Genomic DNA, 13,810 nt, shown 5'->3' with positions numbered 1-13,810 from the left:
ATCCCATCACCACAGTGCAGTAAGCCATTCTACAGTCACCGCTCCCCAGTGCTAGAAGTGCTGCTGTTACAGATACTGTCCCATGCTTCTCTGGTGCCCACCTCCAAAGTCAGGCTGCCTGCTGTTAGGCCGGTCACGGCCTAGGACAGGGCCTCTCATTGGGGGGGTATCCTCCTGACCCAGTCTCTCCCGCAGCTCCTGGACCTCCTGAGTCAGTCTTTCCACCAGAGGGAGGGCTGAAGGATCCACCATCTGCCTCTGAAAATCCTGCAGCACAAACAAACATGAACTCACACGCATAGAACTCATGACATGTATATACATACAACCACAGGCAAAATACACACACTATTGGTTTATTAGACAAGAGGTTCTACTATACTCCACAGATACCTTCTGTATTCTCACACACTAACCCTGATGATCTCCTCCTTCACATGCAGAGTCCTGCTGAGGGAGTCTAGCCTTGCAGTCTGACTCCTGGTAAGTTCTTGACTCTCCTTCTCCCTCCTAAGAGCCAGAAAAAGTTCCTCCTGCACTGCCTGAAGCTCCAAAGCCAAGTCTGCTCCAAAGTCAGGCTGTGATCCAAAACCTGAGCTCAGCTGTTTGCGAAGTTCCTGGAGTCTTGACTTTTGCTCAGTTATGACCTCACTGAGGCGGATTGCAGAGTCCTGGAGGGAGAGTGTTGTCAGGTTTTCTGTATATTCAACCTTTTCTTTTCGCTCTCTGATTTGACCTGCTTTATCTGCTCTACCTTAATATACTGGTCTCTGCTGTTGATGCTTCTGAGGAGATCCTGAACTTCCTTCTGGTGCTCCTGAGCTTGATGGGTCCGGTCAGCCAGTACTTCCTGGAAGAGGCGGTCTTTGAGATGGAGCCGGACCTTAAGCTCTTCCAGAACATCACCTGGAGCAGACTGGATCTGAGCCAGCAAGGAGCAGCGCAGATCCTGCAGATGAGAGAAGAAACAAGAATATACTTATTGGTTAACACGATTCTGGGAATATTTCTCTGCTCTTCCTGCCGATCTCTCTCTACCTGAGCCTCCTGTGTGCAAGTGTGCAGTGCCTTCTGCAGCTGGTTGATGATGGCATCTCTCTCTCTCAGGATGCAGCTCTGCCTCTCCTCACTCTCCTGTTGCTGCCTCTGGACATTCCTCCAGGCATCACACACCTGCTCCAGCTCCAGAGCCTTACCCCGCAGCAGTACTTCCAGGCTCTGATACAGACACAAACATTCCAATAAGGAAGCAGGATGAGTCAACATATTGCCAAGAAAAAAAGTTGAGTTTATTTTGTGTGTCCTCTTACAGTGATGGTCTCCTCATTGCTGGCCAGGACGCAGCGCTGTCTCTCTAGATCTCTCTCCTTTTCTCTGAGCAGCAGCTGCAGGCGACGAGTCTCCTCGTCTTTCTCCTCCATGCAGCGGAACTTCTCATCCACTATTTTCTGCAGGATTGTGGAAATAAAGTTGTTTTAACCTCCATCTAACTAAAATGACATGTTTTAAAACCTAAGCCCACAAACTCAACCATCTTAGACGACTAACAATTAACATGATATAAAGGAGTTCACAGGACATGTTGTGTTGGTCTAATTGTTTTGGCTTTTGTCATGTGTTGGCGTGCGTACTGCTGTGTTTACCTCCAGAGCTCTGTCTCGCTCCTTTATACGCTGGCGAAGTTTCTGAAGCATAGAGTCTCTTTTCTCCGTTGGATCCTCCAAGAACTCACAGCAGTCCTGCTGGACAGCAAACAGACCGTCAGCTGCAGAGTAATTACAATCCTATTTATCCACAAAGACAAAATAGAGCTTAAATGGAGCTGAAGTTTTCATAAAGCGTCTAGGGGCTGTGAGAGCAACTGCAGCTCATCTTACTTTTAGTTTTGTTGTTCTCTGCTCAGATGCGGAGCATTTTAAGCATTAGTCATGTGCACTTCTGTGTTTATTATACAATATTGACAAGAATGAGATCGGTTTGTATTTATTAGCGTTGAACATGATGGTTTGTTTACTGTTTACAGTCTGTTTGATTGTGTCCGACCTCCACCAGCTGTTCTTTGGTCTTCAGGGAAGCCTTCAGCTCACTGATGATCTTCTCTCTCTCCTCCTTTTCTCTCTGTCTCTCTCGCTCACCCTCTCTCAGTTGCTCCTCTCTCTCCTGGAGAGCTGATCGAGCCTTTTCTAGAGCTAGCTGCAGCTCCTGAGTGTCGCAAATGCACGACATGATAAAGTGAAAAGAACCACAATGCAATTAAAGAAAAGAAGAACGCCGAAAACACCCTCATTAAAAAAAAAAAATCATTTTCTCACCTGGTTGTGTCTCTCTGTCTCCCTCTTGTGTTCCAGCGACCCCTGCAGCTCTTTCTCTTGTCTCTCCAGGGCCCGGTTCAGGTTCTCCTGAGTCCTGACTGCCTGACACTGGGCTCTCTGTCCAGCCTGCAGCTCCAGTTGAGCCTGGAACAGAGAGGCCTGCAGAGCCAGGACCTCACCCTGACCTCTAATAGTCTCCGCACCAGACGCCTGCAAGTAAAACCAGTCAGGGAAGAAAGAAAGACATAAAGGGGCAGGTGAGGAACCAAACAGGAACGAAACTAAACTCAACTCTGAAACATGTTTTTATTGTATGCTGAAAAATTATTTTAGATAAGCAGCTTGGTAATTAATAAAACAAAATTGTGTGTGGAGGACCAACCTGCAGCTGCTGCAGCTGGTTGCGGTTGGCAAGCTCTTTGAGTGAACACAGTGTCTTATTTTGCTCCTCAATCACCCTGTACAGCTCTGCAACCTGCACAAACAAAGGCACAATTCATGTGTGAAACTGTGGGGTTTTCACCACTTTCACCTCTGACCTTACTTTCATCCTCTCTGCAATGTTCAGATTTTGAATTCCCTCCTTTATTTACTATCAAGCCTTATTTATCACTACTGTACCTCTGCCTGTTTGGAGTTTACAGTATCAGTGAGGTTCTGGATATTTCTCTCCTGTTGCTGGGCATCCTCTTGGGCCGATCGCAGTTCCAGCTCCATTTCACCTAGACGCTCCTGCAGCTTCTACATACACACAAACACCCATACAGAAATTCCACATTATCTGGAATATATTATGGCATGTGTTCGTATGTTCTCACCCACAGTCCAAAGATATACAAGTTAGATTCATTGGCAATTCTAAACTAACTGTACGTATGAATGTAAGTGTGAATGACTGTCTGTCTGTGTTGGCCTTGCAAAACACCAGCGATCTGTCCAGGGTGTGCCTTGCCATTGGCCAAATATTAGCAGGGATAGGCTTCAGCTCTCCTAAGAGCTGTATAAGTGGATATTTTGACAGTGTCATGTTTCAAGCTCAAAGTATATGAAGGCAAAAAGAAGATGAAGCTGTAGTTTTGGAGACTGGTGTCTTTGTACCTGGTTCCTCGTCTCGCTCTCTCTGATCTTGGCCTGTAGTGAGCGCACCTGATCCTGGGCCTTCTGCAGCTCGCCAACACACTGACCTGCAGCACTCTCATAATAACTGAGCTGACCCTGCTGCTTGTCAATCAATCGCTGGAAAAAAAAAACAAAAACAGGAGGAAGCAGGACAGATTAGCCAGTGAGGAGAATGTGTTAGTAGATTATGATGAGGTATGGAGATGAAACAGTACATTTTTATCATAACTGATGATTCATGAATACAGTTGTTAAGTCTTAACATTTGCTGACTACAACGTTATAGTAGCAGTCTGATTAGTCTGCTTTTCTTTCCATCACATGTTACGAATGTATACTTGTGGGTTATTATGAGCTATGACAAACCTAAATTTAAAGTTTGGTTCTGAACCAAGGATTAAAAGTTATAGTCCTCCAGATAAACACAGTCTTTTATTATTGCTGCAGCTGTCGTGTGGATGATGGAGTGAAAGTGGAAAGTGATGTCAGCTTGGTGTTGGATGGCTTCCTCTGGAAGTGGGTGTTGCCATAGCAGCATTTTGTTGACTTCCTTGTTTTTGTTTTTATGAGACTGTAATGATGTGATGTCACTCAGCCCTCGGAGACATTATTAGCTCTGTGCGCAGAGTCATTTCAGCTGTGTCCCAGAGCAACACTGTGTCAAGCAGTGCGGTGAAAAGAAAGAAAGCGTAAACCAACTGGATTTGTACCAGAGAAACGATCGCTTCATTTTCCATATATTAACAAATTACACTAGAATGGGGCTAATATTCACATCACTATGTTGTCTGACGTAATTAAATAATCTGATATGCAACATAATGCAGAATAAGATACTTGCAGGTGCTTAGAAATTGTGTCATCCCAGGTTCATTTACTGAAATGTGTTTTAAAACAACAGTCGGGAACATTTGAAACATTGATTTCTGGTCAAAACCATTCATCAAGTCCTACATACACTAAAATATACTTTTCCAAGGCCTTTTCAATAAATGTGAAGTAAACCTTTTTTTCCCCAAACATGGTCTCAGTAGTCAGGAATTTAACAACAGAATTCCCCATTTGTGAGCCTCGGGACAGTCTGTATTGTAGTAAGCAAGTATCAAATAACAAAAAAATCACCAGATATTTTCCTGATTTGACTCGGTGAGCCTCCTATTTGCTTCAGAAAGCAGTATTTCTGTATGAACCTGGTCATAAATTGCACTGTAAGACAGCTGCTCTACATCTTTGGAGGCCATAGAGAGAGGAAACAGAATAAGACCCAGAAAACTTCTAACAGTTCTGCTGATCTTACACAATGAAGAGAAGCTTTGAGTACTTTACTGCAAGTGTACATAAATCTCAGCAAAATAATCCAGAGTTTAGTTCTATGAATGACATATTTATTTCTTCATTCCTGGACTAATGTGTGCACTGTGCAGTTTTGTGTATTGCATTACAATAGCCGTGTATATTTGACAATAAGAGACTATCACATAGCTGTTGTGTGTCTGTACGCTCCTTTCAGACTGAACCACATTTTAACTGTTCATTAACATGACAATAGAAGTTATGAAGCTGCAGTAGACAGAAGAGCCTTTACAGAGCGATGGGTGAAGACCTTGGAAACGGTTTCCATAGCAACGGAAGGGTCGCTAAGATACCGTAAAAGAGGGTTATTTATGCTTCCTTTGAGGGTAATCAAGGCGGTGAGTGTGTTCAGCTTTGTCAGCAGTGAAGGAGACAAGCAAGACAGAAGATTCAGAGGAGTCTGACCTCACTCAGTGTGGATGCTGGTCAGAAATAGTTTGCTTTATTCTGACCCCCCTTCATCTGATTCTAATGTGGAGCAAATCTGACACTTGTCTCCTAGTTTGTACTCACTTTTTTGATAAAAAAAAAAAAAATAACTTCAGTGCTTTTTACTACCTATAATTTTTGTACAAAGTTCTCCATATTATTATATTATATTTATTTATATTTTTTATTTATATATAGTCTGTTTTAGAGTTTGCAACTAATTTAAGGCTGTTTACAGGTGCAAGAAGTCGGCACTTTGACTGTAAATAAGATTTTAAAGCAACCCAACCCAGACAAGTATTTTATAAAGTGCAACCCAAAAGACTATTACACCTTTCAAGCCTGAGAGGCACCCAGATCTTTAGGCTTTGGAACATGCTTCCCATTAAAAAGCTATAACTATTACTGCTGCAAATTGAATGAGCTAAGTTTAAAGGCCATCCAGTATTCACGGCTTCTGATGTACCTGCTGAAACTGAAATGGCCCACACAGAACATATTCATCCATCCACTGCTCCTCCATCTCTTCCAGCTCAGCCTGCAGCTCCTGTTGGGGACATGGGGTCACGATCTCTGGTATACTGTGGTGGGTGTGCAGCTCACAGTCTGCTGTCTCTGCATATGGCGACCTCAGTGATAGGTGCAGGGGTAGTGGCAGGCCTCGCTCCGGTTTGGTTTTGACTAGAACTGGGATCTTGCTGCCCCTTCGGGATTTCACTGGTCGGTGCTCACAACCCCGCAAGAGGGTCAGCATCATCTCAAACCCAGCGAGGAAGCTCTCACATGGGGTCTTGTCCCACTGAATGTCTCTTCTCACCACTGCCTCACTTCCATCTTTCTCTGGGTCAGTTTCTTCCTTCTCTTTATGATCTGAAGGAAGGCAACTGACATCTACAGTGGTGTTGAGAGACTCCACAGATGATGCAGGACTGGAACTCTTCTGCTCACAAATGGTCTTTTCAGGTTCCATCCCAGCAGAAGGTGACTCAAAGGTGATGGCTGTATCAGCTCCAGGGCCTCTGGCCACATACTCCACTTCCTGTGTGGCTGTTGAGCAGCGGGTAGTTGGGCCGCAGGATGTGCTTCTGCGCCCGAGCCTTCTAGGAACCTTACATACAGCCTCATAATCAGAATCGGCAACTCGAAGTGCAGCACAACCCCTACATCGCCTCTGCTTGTGACCAGAGAGGGAGTCTGCTCCTGTGCACTGGTGGAGGTGGTGGTGATGATGGTCCAGGGCAGGGTATTCCTTATCAGCCCATGACTCATACACGGAGTAGGTCAGATCGTCCTGGATCATGTCCGAGTATCTTACATCCTGGAGTGATGACAGATCCACCACAGGAGCGTCTTCAGACCCCATCTCAGTCACGGCTCTGACACTGGATGGAGCGGGGGCCACGCTACACTCCTCTGAGTTGTTCTTCCGGTACAGGCCTCCAATACACTGCCTCAGCCGGTCTTTCTCCAGCAGCAGCTTGTGGAGACGCTCCAGAGACAATGCCTCCACTCGGGCGATCACTGTATCAAAGCGGTACATGCGGTCCAACATGAAGGTGCACTTTGAGCACGCAAACTCACCACGGCCATCCCGGGTCAGCTCACGGCCCAACGCGTGGGAAAGCAGCACCTGCAGATTGAGCTTGGCTGTTGGGTGGAAAATCCATCTGCGCTGGTTGCCACAGAGCTCACGGGCACAGATCCTGCAAGTCTCCTTCATCTTTACCACGTCTAGCATCACAACACGTGGCGAACTGATAACACAAAAGAGCTTTAAAAGTCACTTCCTTTCGATGCATGTAAGAATTTCATTGCAGGGCTGGATAAAAGACGATGCTTCTGTCCCGAGCTACTACGTTTTTCCAAGTTATCCATTAAATGGATAAAGGAGGAAGATGAATTCAGAGTCTAGAGTCACATCTGAACCAAACTGAATCTTGGGCAGAAATGTTTTATGATGGACTGAATAACTGCAGGGGGAAAAAAAAGAGGCGGCAGTCTATTCAGACATTTTATTTATCCATTTTGTCAGATCAAAAAATGGCAGGCCAGTTAATGGAGACAAACAAACTGCAGCAGCATCCGTATCTGGCCACGTTTCCCTGATTACTCAAACCTTTCGATCGGGCTGTTACGTCTGAGCAACGTGATCAGCGCCTTTAATTGAGCCAAAGACATTTCCCCTCGGAGCGGATGTGAATGAATCTTCTCTGTCATGGGTTTCACTTCCTTGGTGGGGAAGCACAGACGTTCACTCAAATCTCACTCCTGCGCAGAATTTCAACCCCGCCGTTTCCACCTGAATGATCCCGTTAAGTGTGCCACAACAGCGGTTTTTTCTGCCTTTGAAATCAATGACGTCTCTTTATATGACAGCATCTCTCTGCCGCAGCTGCTACCAGGTAACAAACGGAAACGACCACGGAAACAAAAAGCGATTTCCTTCCTTTGTCAGCGATTTGGATGGTCGAAGGTTTACCGGCTCCCGTCTGCGTCCCCGTTCAGCTGTGTCCACTTTATCAGCGGAGGCTGTCAATCGTCCGGCTGCTTTCAAAACGAGACAACGAGGCAACGCGGACTGAAACCAAAGATCGTGTAACAAAGAGAGGATGTCTCACTCTGAGGCTCGAAATAATCTCGTGTGCCAATCCCGGGGTTCTTTTTTTCAAATCTGCCTTTTCCCTCCTGTGACACTAGTCCACTTTACACAGTTAATCTGGCCACAGATATGCTATGGAAACAGTACATCTTTGGTAATAACGACGACGACGGCAACGAGTTTCACTACTGAATTCTTTTCGACACCAAAAGCCCATAAAAAAAAATGTTGTAACGCATTCAAATCAAGCCAAATTATTTTTTTTTGGTGTCTTTCTGTACTCTAATGTATCTCCTGGCTATGTCTAGTTAAACCAGTAGTTTTTAATAAATGACCCCCCCCCCACCCCCAGTCCATATTATCAGCGTCAGAGTGAGACCTCGTGTAGAAGGCAGGACTGAACCATTTTCTTGGCTCGGCTGAACGGCGGGGTGGGGTTGGTGAGCCCTTCCCTTTAAATCTAGTGACTGTCTTTCAAATGAAATTTCTGGATTTCTTCAGGCAAAAGATGACGCCTCTTAATTCACTCTTATCCTAACCGTCAACATAAACATTTATGTTTCTCTGTAAGTAAAAGTTCCTATGAAAATATGTTAAAAAATGGTTAAGCGAACAGTAAAACTGACGTGCAGATGCAAGGTAAACAGTCTGTTCTTACAGTTACAAAAATAGTTTATTTTGATTGTGTTATTACAAATTTGTTTTATGACTGTTATTCCAGTCATAACAGGTTATTAATATTAACGTAGTCGCTGTTCATTTGTATTGTAAAGAGATTTTTTGAAAGATAACCATACGGTTTAATATGATATTTTGATCTCTCCATATTTAAAATGACGAAATATAAAAATAAATAAGATGTGATTTTTTTTCACTGAAAATCTTAACCCGTTTACCGTTTTTATTTGGCTTTTAATCATCTCTGTGCAAATCTATAAGCAATCAAATGGCAGTAACAAGGACTAACACTACATATGATGTTCCATGTGCAAAAACCTCTGCTAATTCCCTTTCATATCATCCATATTAAATCAGGGTGTGACAGCTTGTTTAATTAAAAATCTAACTTTTCATTTCCAGCTTGTGTGTGTGTGTATGTGTCAGTAAAATTAGCCCTGTGTGTTTTCCATCAGGTTCATTAAATCTAAATCTAATCTCTAAATTGTCAGCGTGGAATGAGTTCATGCCTTTCCCAGGGGCACACACTCCCAGTCTGGCCTTGATATGTGTGTCACACAGCATGAAAGGGGAAAGGAGGGAGGCAAATGGGCTGTTATTTCTCTGGAATTGATGTCAGTGAATCACATGACACTTTAATCAAGAAGCAGCCCACTGTCCTCTTAAAAGAAGCCCCTCCAATACACACACACACACACACACACACACACACACTTAAAAAGCTTCATCCATCTTTCCTTATTGAAGCAGGCTAGCTGTGTTTTGTTGATACAACTGCTCTCACATGTGATTTATTTTCCTCAGAGTGTGTGGGCCAACACACACTATTCTGGCCCTTGCTGCATCTACATTTGTCACCCTACAAGCCACTGGAGACACAACACTAAAAACTGATCGGCTAGAATGAGGCACGCAATCAAAAATCCATTAATCCTAATCAGAGATAAGTACCAAACAGTGCTGACAGACTGCACCCACTGTTTACTTTTTTTTAAGTGGCAGAAATACCAAAGGGTGACAGCAGAAAATGAACACTGATGCAGACAGAACAGATATCCCCGCCCAATTTTTCTCTCCCAGATGTGTCAGTTGTTGCTGTGCTAGTTAAACAACCGATTCCTTCTGTGTGTTGAGCCGCCAGGAAAAACTGATTTAATTATAACTGGTACTGATGAGGAAAATGAGACTATATTCGCAGAAATATACTGTACATGTGACATGACTCTGCACTGACACTGATCCTTGCTGATGCTCTTTAAGGAACTGTGTCTCCTAATTTTAGAAAGAGAAACACAAGCCTTTGTTCCAGCTGAAGATTAGGATACAATAATAATTGAAACATAAACTGAATGGAACTTAAAATAGGGCTAAGGCTGGAAAACACAATAACAAGGACGTGCAGATGGACGGTGACCTGACATTCTAACAAGACACAAAGGGAGACTGAGAAAATATCTACATACAGGAGTGTGATTAGGGAAGTAGAGACAGCTGCGGTAACAGCAGAGACAAATCAGGAGTAGTGAAAAAGGGGAAGCAAAACTGAACGCACAAGAGACACAGGCTATCAAAATAAAAGAGGAAGCATAAACACTGAGACAGAGACAAAGACACATGAACCTGACAAAGAGGAGACAAAAGATGAAACCTGGGCAAGAGACAAAAGAAGCAGGATAGGAAATAACTATATAACTTGGACACAGAAAGACCGAGGCCAAAGACAACTACAAGAAACACGAGATGAGGGACTGGCAAAATACGATGGAAAGTATAGAACTCGACACACAGACAGAAAGGGGAGTCAAGACTGCCTGCATACTGGGACACTAGGGAGGACACAGGGATGAGTCTGGACATGAAAGGGAACCAAATGAAACAAGGAACTGAGAAGTAGAAACATGAATAAACTAGGAAACAGTGAAAATACTAAACTAGGAGACTAGACAGTGAAAACTAGAATGTAATCATAATAAAAACCCAGACTGGTTTTTATATAGCGCTTCTCTACACAACTTGCTTCATTCACACAAACACTCCCCCCAACCCCCCCCATGCTTTTTCTACCTAACATTCACACACTCATTAATGGCATGCAGACTGGCGCACGACGAGACTGAATCACCAACCTTCTGAGTAATACATGATCAGCTCTACCACCTCAGCTACAGCCACCCCGGAGGTGGATAAGGGGAATATATACTCAGAACACAGGGGAAAAAACTAGGACCCATGTCAGTGTTTCACAAGAAACAATATTCAAGCAGTTAAAATGTTTTTGTTGATATTTTAATTATGAACGTGATATTACCCTTTAAAGGGTAAATGTGCAATACTCTTGAATGTATTTTTCTTTTACCTGGACCTTTTATGATGACAAAAATATCAGGTGTAGAAACTTCAGTTTTAAATGATGACATTCCTAAAATCCTAATTTTACTATCTAAACAAGCAGTGAAAGCGTTGAACATATATGTTTGGGTGTTTAAAAATGAGAGGAGTATTGAATTCCGTTGTTTCGTAGCTTTGGAAATTTGTATTTTATAAGTCAGCTGAACATGGGAAGAAGCACATAAAGGAGGACCGAAATTAGGAAATACTTGAGAAAAGTAGAAAGGACTCGTGAAATGTCAAAAGAATTATTTAGAAAAAAGGAAAAATATTGGTAATATAAGTAAAAGTATCCAAGCCATAAGTGTAAGATTGCACAAATGTCCTCATGAATCAGAAAGAAATGTGCTAATCGATTTTTTAGACATAAATAAAGTTCATATATAGGCACATATCTGAATATTTCTTTATCTACAGATTAATATCAGCTGGCAACAGTTACAGTTGGAGAGGGTTCATGTTTACTGTAAATGCTACAGTCTGATGCTACAGTCATACTGTATGTGCAGTGTGGATTAAGTAACAGAAGGTGGAGCTACTTGTCTATGAACGGAGAACATGGGCCTCCTTGTCTTACATGCACACCACCAACAAAAGCTGCCAGTAAAAATGTAGACGTGAGATTGGGTAGCTATCAGAATATAAATGCAGAATATGGTGCAGTGGGTAAAAGTTAAAAGATCTCACAAGTAAAGTTTTGTCCTACCTGCATCTGTGCATGAACTCTGCACTCGTGCTCACACTGTAAAGAAACAAGTGCAATAATGTCACACACAAACCATCAACATGGTTTCTTATTACTACTTTATAGCTCTCACAGGTCAAAACCTTGATTTTGAGCTACAAAGGCAGCTGTCCCCATCAACACCTTCTTCGTCCACCTCATTATTTGTTGATGAGGTGTGTGTTGAGGCTCAGACTGAACATTTTAGGAGCTGCATCAGGTTCAAAGTACAGTATTTGTTGAAAATAAGTAGAGATGGTAAAAATGATATATTCGTTCAAATGCAAGCAGAAAAACATAACCATACAGGGGTTTACATGGTCCTAATAAGGTGCACATATTTTTAGCTTGATGGTGGCGTGAGCTGTCTACTGTGCCAATGTTCCACTGACCCACATGCAGATATAAAAACAGTTTCATATCTTACTGGGTTGACCTATCTGCTGTTTGAGCCAGAACAAAGTGACAGAAGATGAGAAGGGGGGTTGAGGCAACCAGTAAAGAATTTAGACCAGGACTGGCACACGTGTCTGGATCACAGTCAATGTCTGAAGTCCGTCTACTAAGCAAAAGACCTTTGGATTTTTTTGAAAGATGAAAAAACGTTGGAAAATATTTAATATTCCACATCTAAATATTAAATGCCATTGGACCATATGAGTGGGAAAAAATGGATAGTTGTAATGCTGCGATATAATTCAGAGGCAAGTCCTATTTTGAGACAAGCAGTACAATAAAGGGTCGGCAAGGTTGTGTGTCGATCCTACACAGAGCCTCAGTGCAATTGTCAGATGGCCATTTACAAACTGTAGCTGTTTACTGTCACCAAGGAACAGTGCCAAACAGCTGGTTGTGGACTATTGCAGTTGTTGCTCTTGTCCAGTTGTTGGTCCTTCAGCCAGCTCGAGTGAAACTGAGAGCTATAAACAAAACTCTGTTGCTCTATTTGTGTGCCAGCTAACCCAAAGACCGTGCAGAGCTCCTAAGTTGGCTAATTCAGAGACTTTGTTTTTTGCCTGTAGCCTGTCAACCCTTTCTTCTGAGGTGGTTGGATTGGTGCTATCAGATTCTAGCCTGTCAAGTCTGTGTGTCCTGCATTTTTCTTTCCTCTTTCTCTGGCAAAGATTCCAGCTGGTGCTTCCTGACTCAGATCTTGGACTTCTGCTGTCAAAGCCCAAATTACCTGAGCCAGAGCGAGAGGGTCCAATTTTGCCATAGTCATTATCGTCTCACTCCTTGACCACCTGACAAGCTCCTCCTCCACTGTTGGCTTCCTGTGCGCCTTCCAGTGGGGATAACACCTATACTGGTGTTACTATCTTTTCCATCTCCTCTGCCACCAGGTCGACCCCCAAAATTAAGCCTCGGCTCTGTCCTGCATTTGGGTCAACTATCTGTGCTTCTCTGGTTTGCCCTGAACCCACTTCCAGATCACTCCCTCTGCTGTCCCTGGTCCAACCCACAGAAAATGAGTATCACTTACAAAGACCGTGACACCACAGGTAATTAGCTGCTTGGATATGTGCGCTTAAGGGCTACTCTTCCACTTCGTTCTAAACTTAGCTATACCCTTACAGCCGAGGGTGTATTGCTGATGTGAAAACTGAGGAGCAGCAAGCTCTTGGTTTACTCCTCATAAATTATTTAAATATACACGAGAGACTCAAAACATAGTTTAAAGACCTTCAAGAAACCTCTGAAATAGCACAGAAATGTAAGTCTGCAAAAGTTATTTTGATTATCACATCTTATAATTATTTTATTTGATAGAGACTGAAAGAGATAAGAAAAAAAATTATTTAAAACATAAAAGAATTAAATGTCTTTTTTGTAATTAGCTGTTAAAACCAAAAGATATTTTAGGTATATTTTACTAACTGTAGGTGTTTCTCAAGTGACTTAGATAAATAAACAGCTTGTTGATTGCAGCCAAAATATTTTCTTTAATGTCTCTTGCTTACTGGTTTGGCTCTAACGACTTAATAAAACTGACGTGACTACTGTGGAGCACTGGGGCTCGACAACACCTGTCTAGTATAGAGCACCTCAGATAATCACTATGTGCTTTCAGCTGCACATAATAGGAAAATAAATCACTTATTAGGGTCAGCTGAACTCTGTCATTTCTTCTTCAGTTTTATAGCAAAAGAAGCAATAAAGTATAACAATATTTGCAATATTAAGATTGTGCGTGCATGCATGATCGCC

General features: G+C 42.8%; 1 protein-coding gene across 10 annotated transcripts in view; it reads right to left on the bottom strand.

The window, feature by feature from the left end:
* pde4dip (phosphodiesterase 4D interacting protein) overlaps positions 1-13,810 on the bottom strand; it is a 90,632-nt gene that overhangs the window by 26,864 nt on the left and 49,958 nt on the right. For 3 of the 10 annotated variants that reach the window (XM_019346725.2, XM_019346727.2, XM_025899743.1), the window contains exons 1-12: positions 5,680-8,579; positions 3,411-3,548; positions 2,934-3,053; positions 2,695-2,787; positions 2,313-2,522; positions 2,044-2,202; positions 1,644-1,742; positions 1,311-1,448; positions 1,039-1,218; positions 755-949; positions 417-671; positions 102-267 (exon numbers count right to left, since the gene is read on the bottom strand). In XM_019346725.2, the coding sequence (XP_019202270.1) occupies positions 102-267; positions 417-671; positions 755-949; positions 1,039-1,218; positions 1,311-1,448; positions 1,644-1,742; positions 2,044-2,202; positions 2,313-2,522; positions 2,695-2,787; positions 2,934-3,053; positions 3,411-3,548; positions 5,680-6,951 (3,025 nt within the window). In that variant the 5' untranslated portion in view covers positions 6,952-8,579. Of the gene's footprint in view, positions 1-101; positions 268-416; positions 672-754; positions 950-1,038; positions 1,219-1,310; positions 1,449-1,643; positions 1,743-2,043; positions 2,203-2,312; positions 2,523-2,694; positions 2,788-2,933; positions 3,054-3,410; positions 3,549-5,679; positions 8,580-11,584; positions 11,621-13,810 lie in introns of those variants that run through there. The other 7 variants (XM_019346730.2, XM_013273524.3, XM_019346728.2 and 4 more) reach the window with 5 other exon arrangements.

This window comes from Oreochromis niloticus, linkage group LG17 (assembly GCF_001858045.2).
Source record: "Oreochromis niloticus isolate F11D_XX linkage group LG17, O_niloticus_UMD_NMBU, whole genome shotgun sequence".
In the NCBI taxonomy this organism is placed as follows: Eukaryota; Metazoa; Chordata; class Actinopteri; order Cichliformes; family Cichlidae; genus Oreochromis; species Oreochromis niloticus.
Note: the sequence above shows the minus strand (reverse complement) of the source record. Positions and strands in the feature narration are given on the sequence as shown.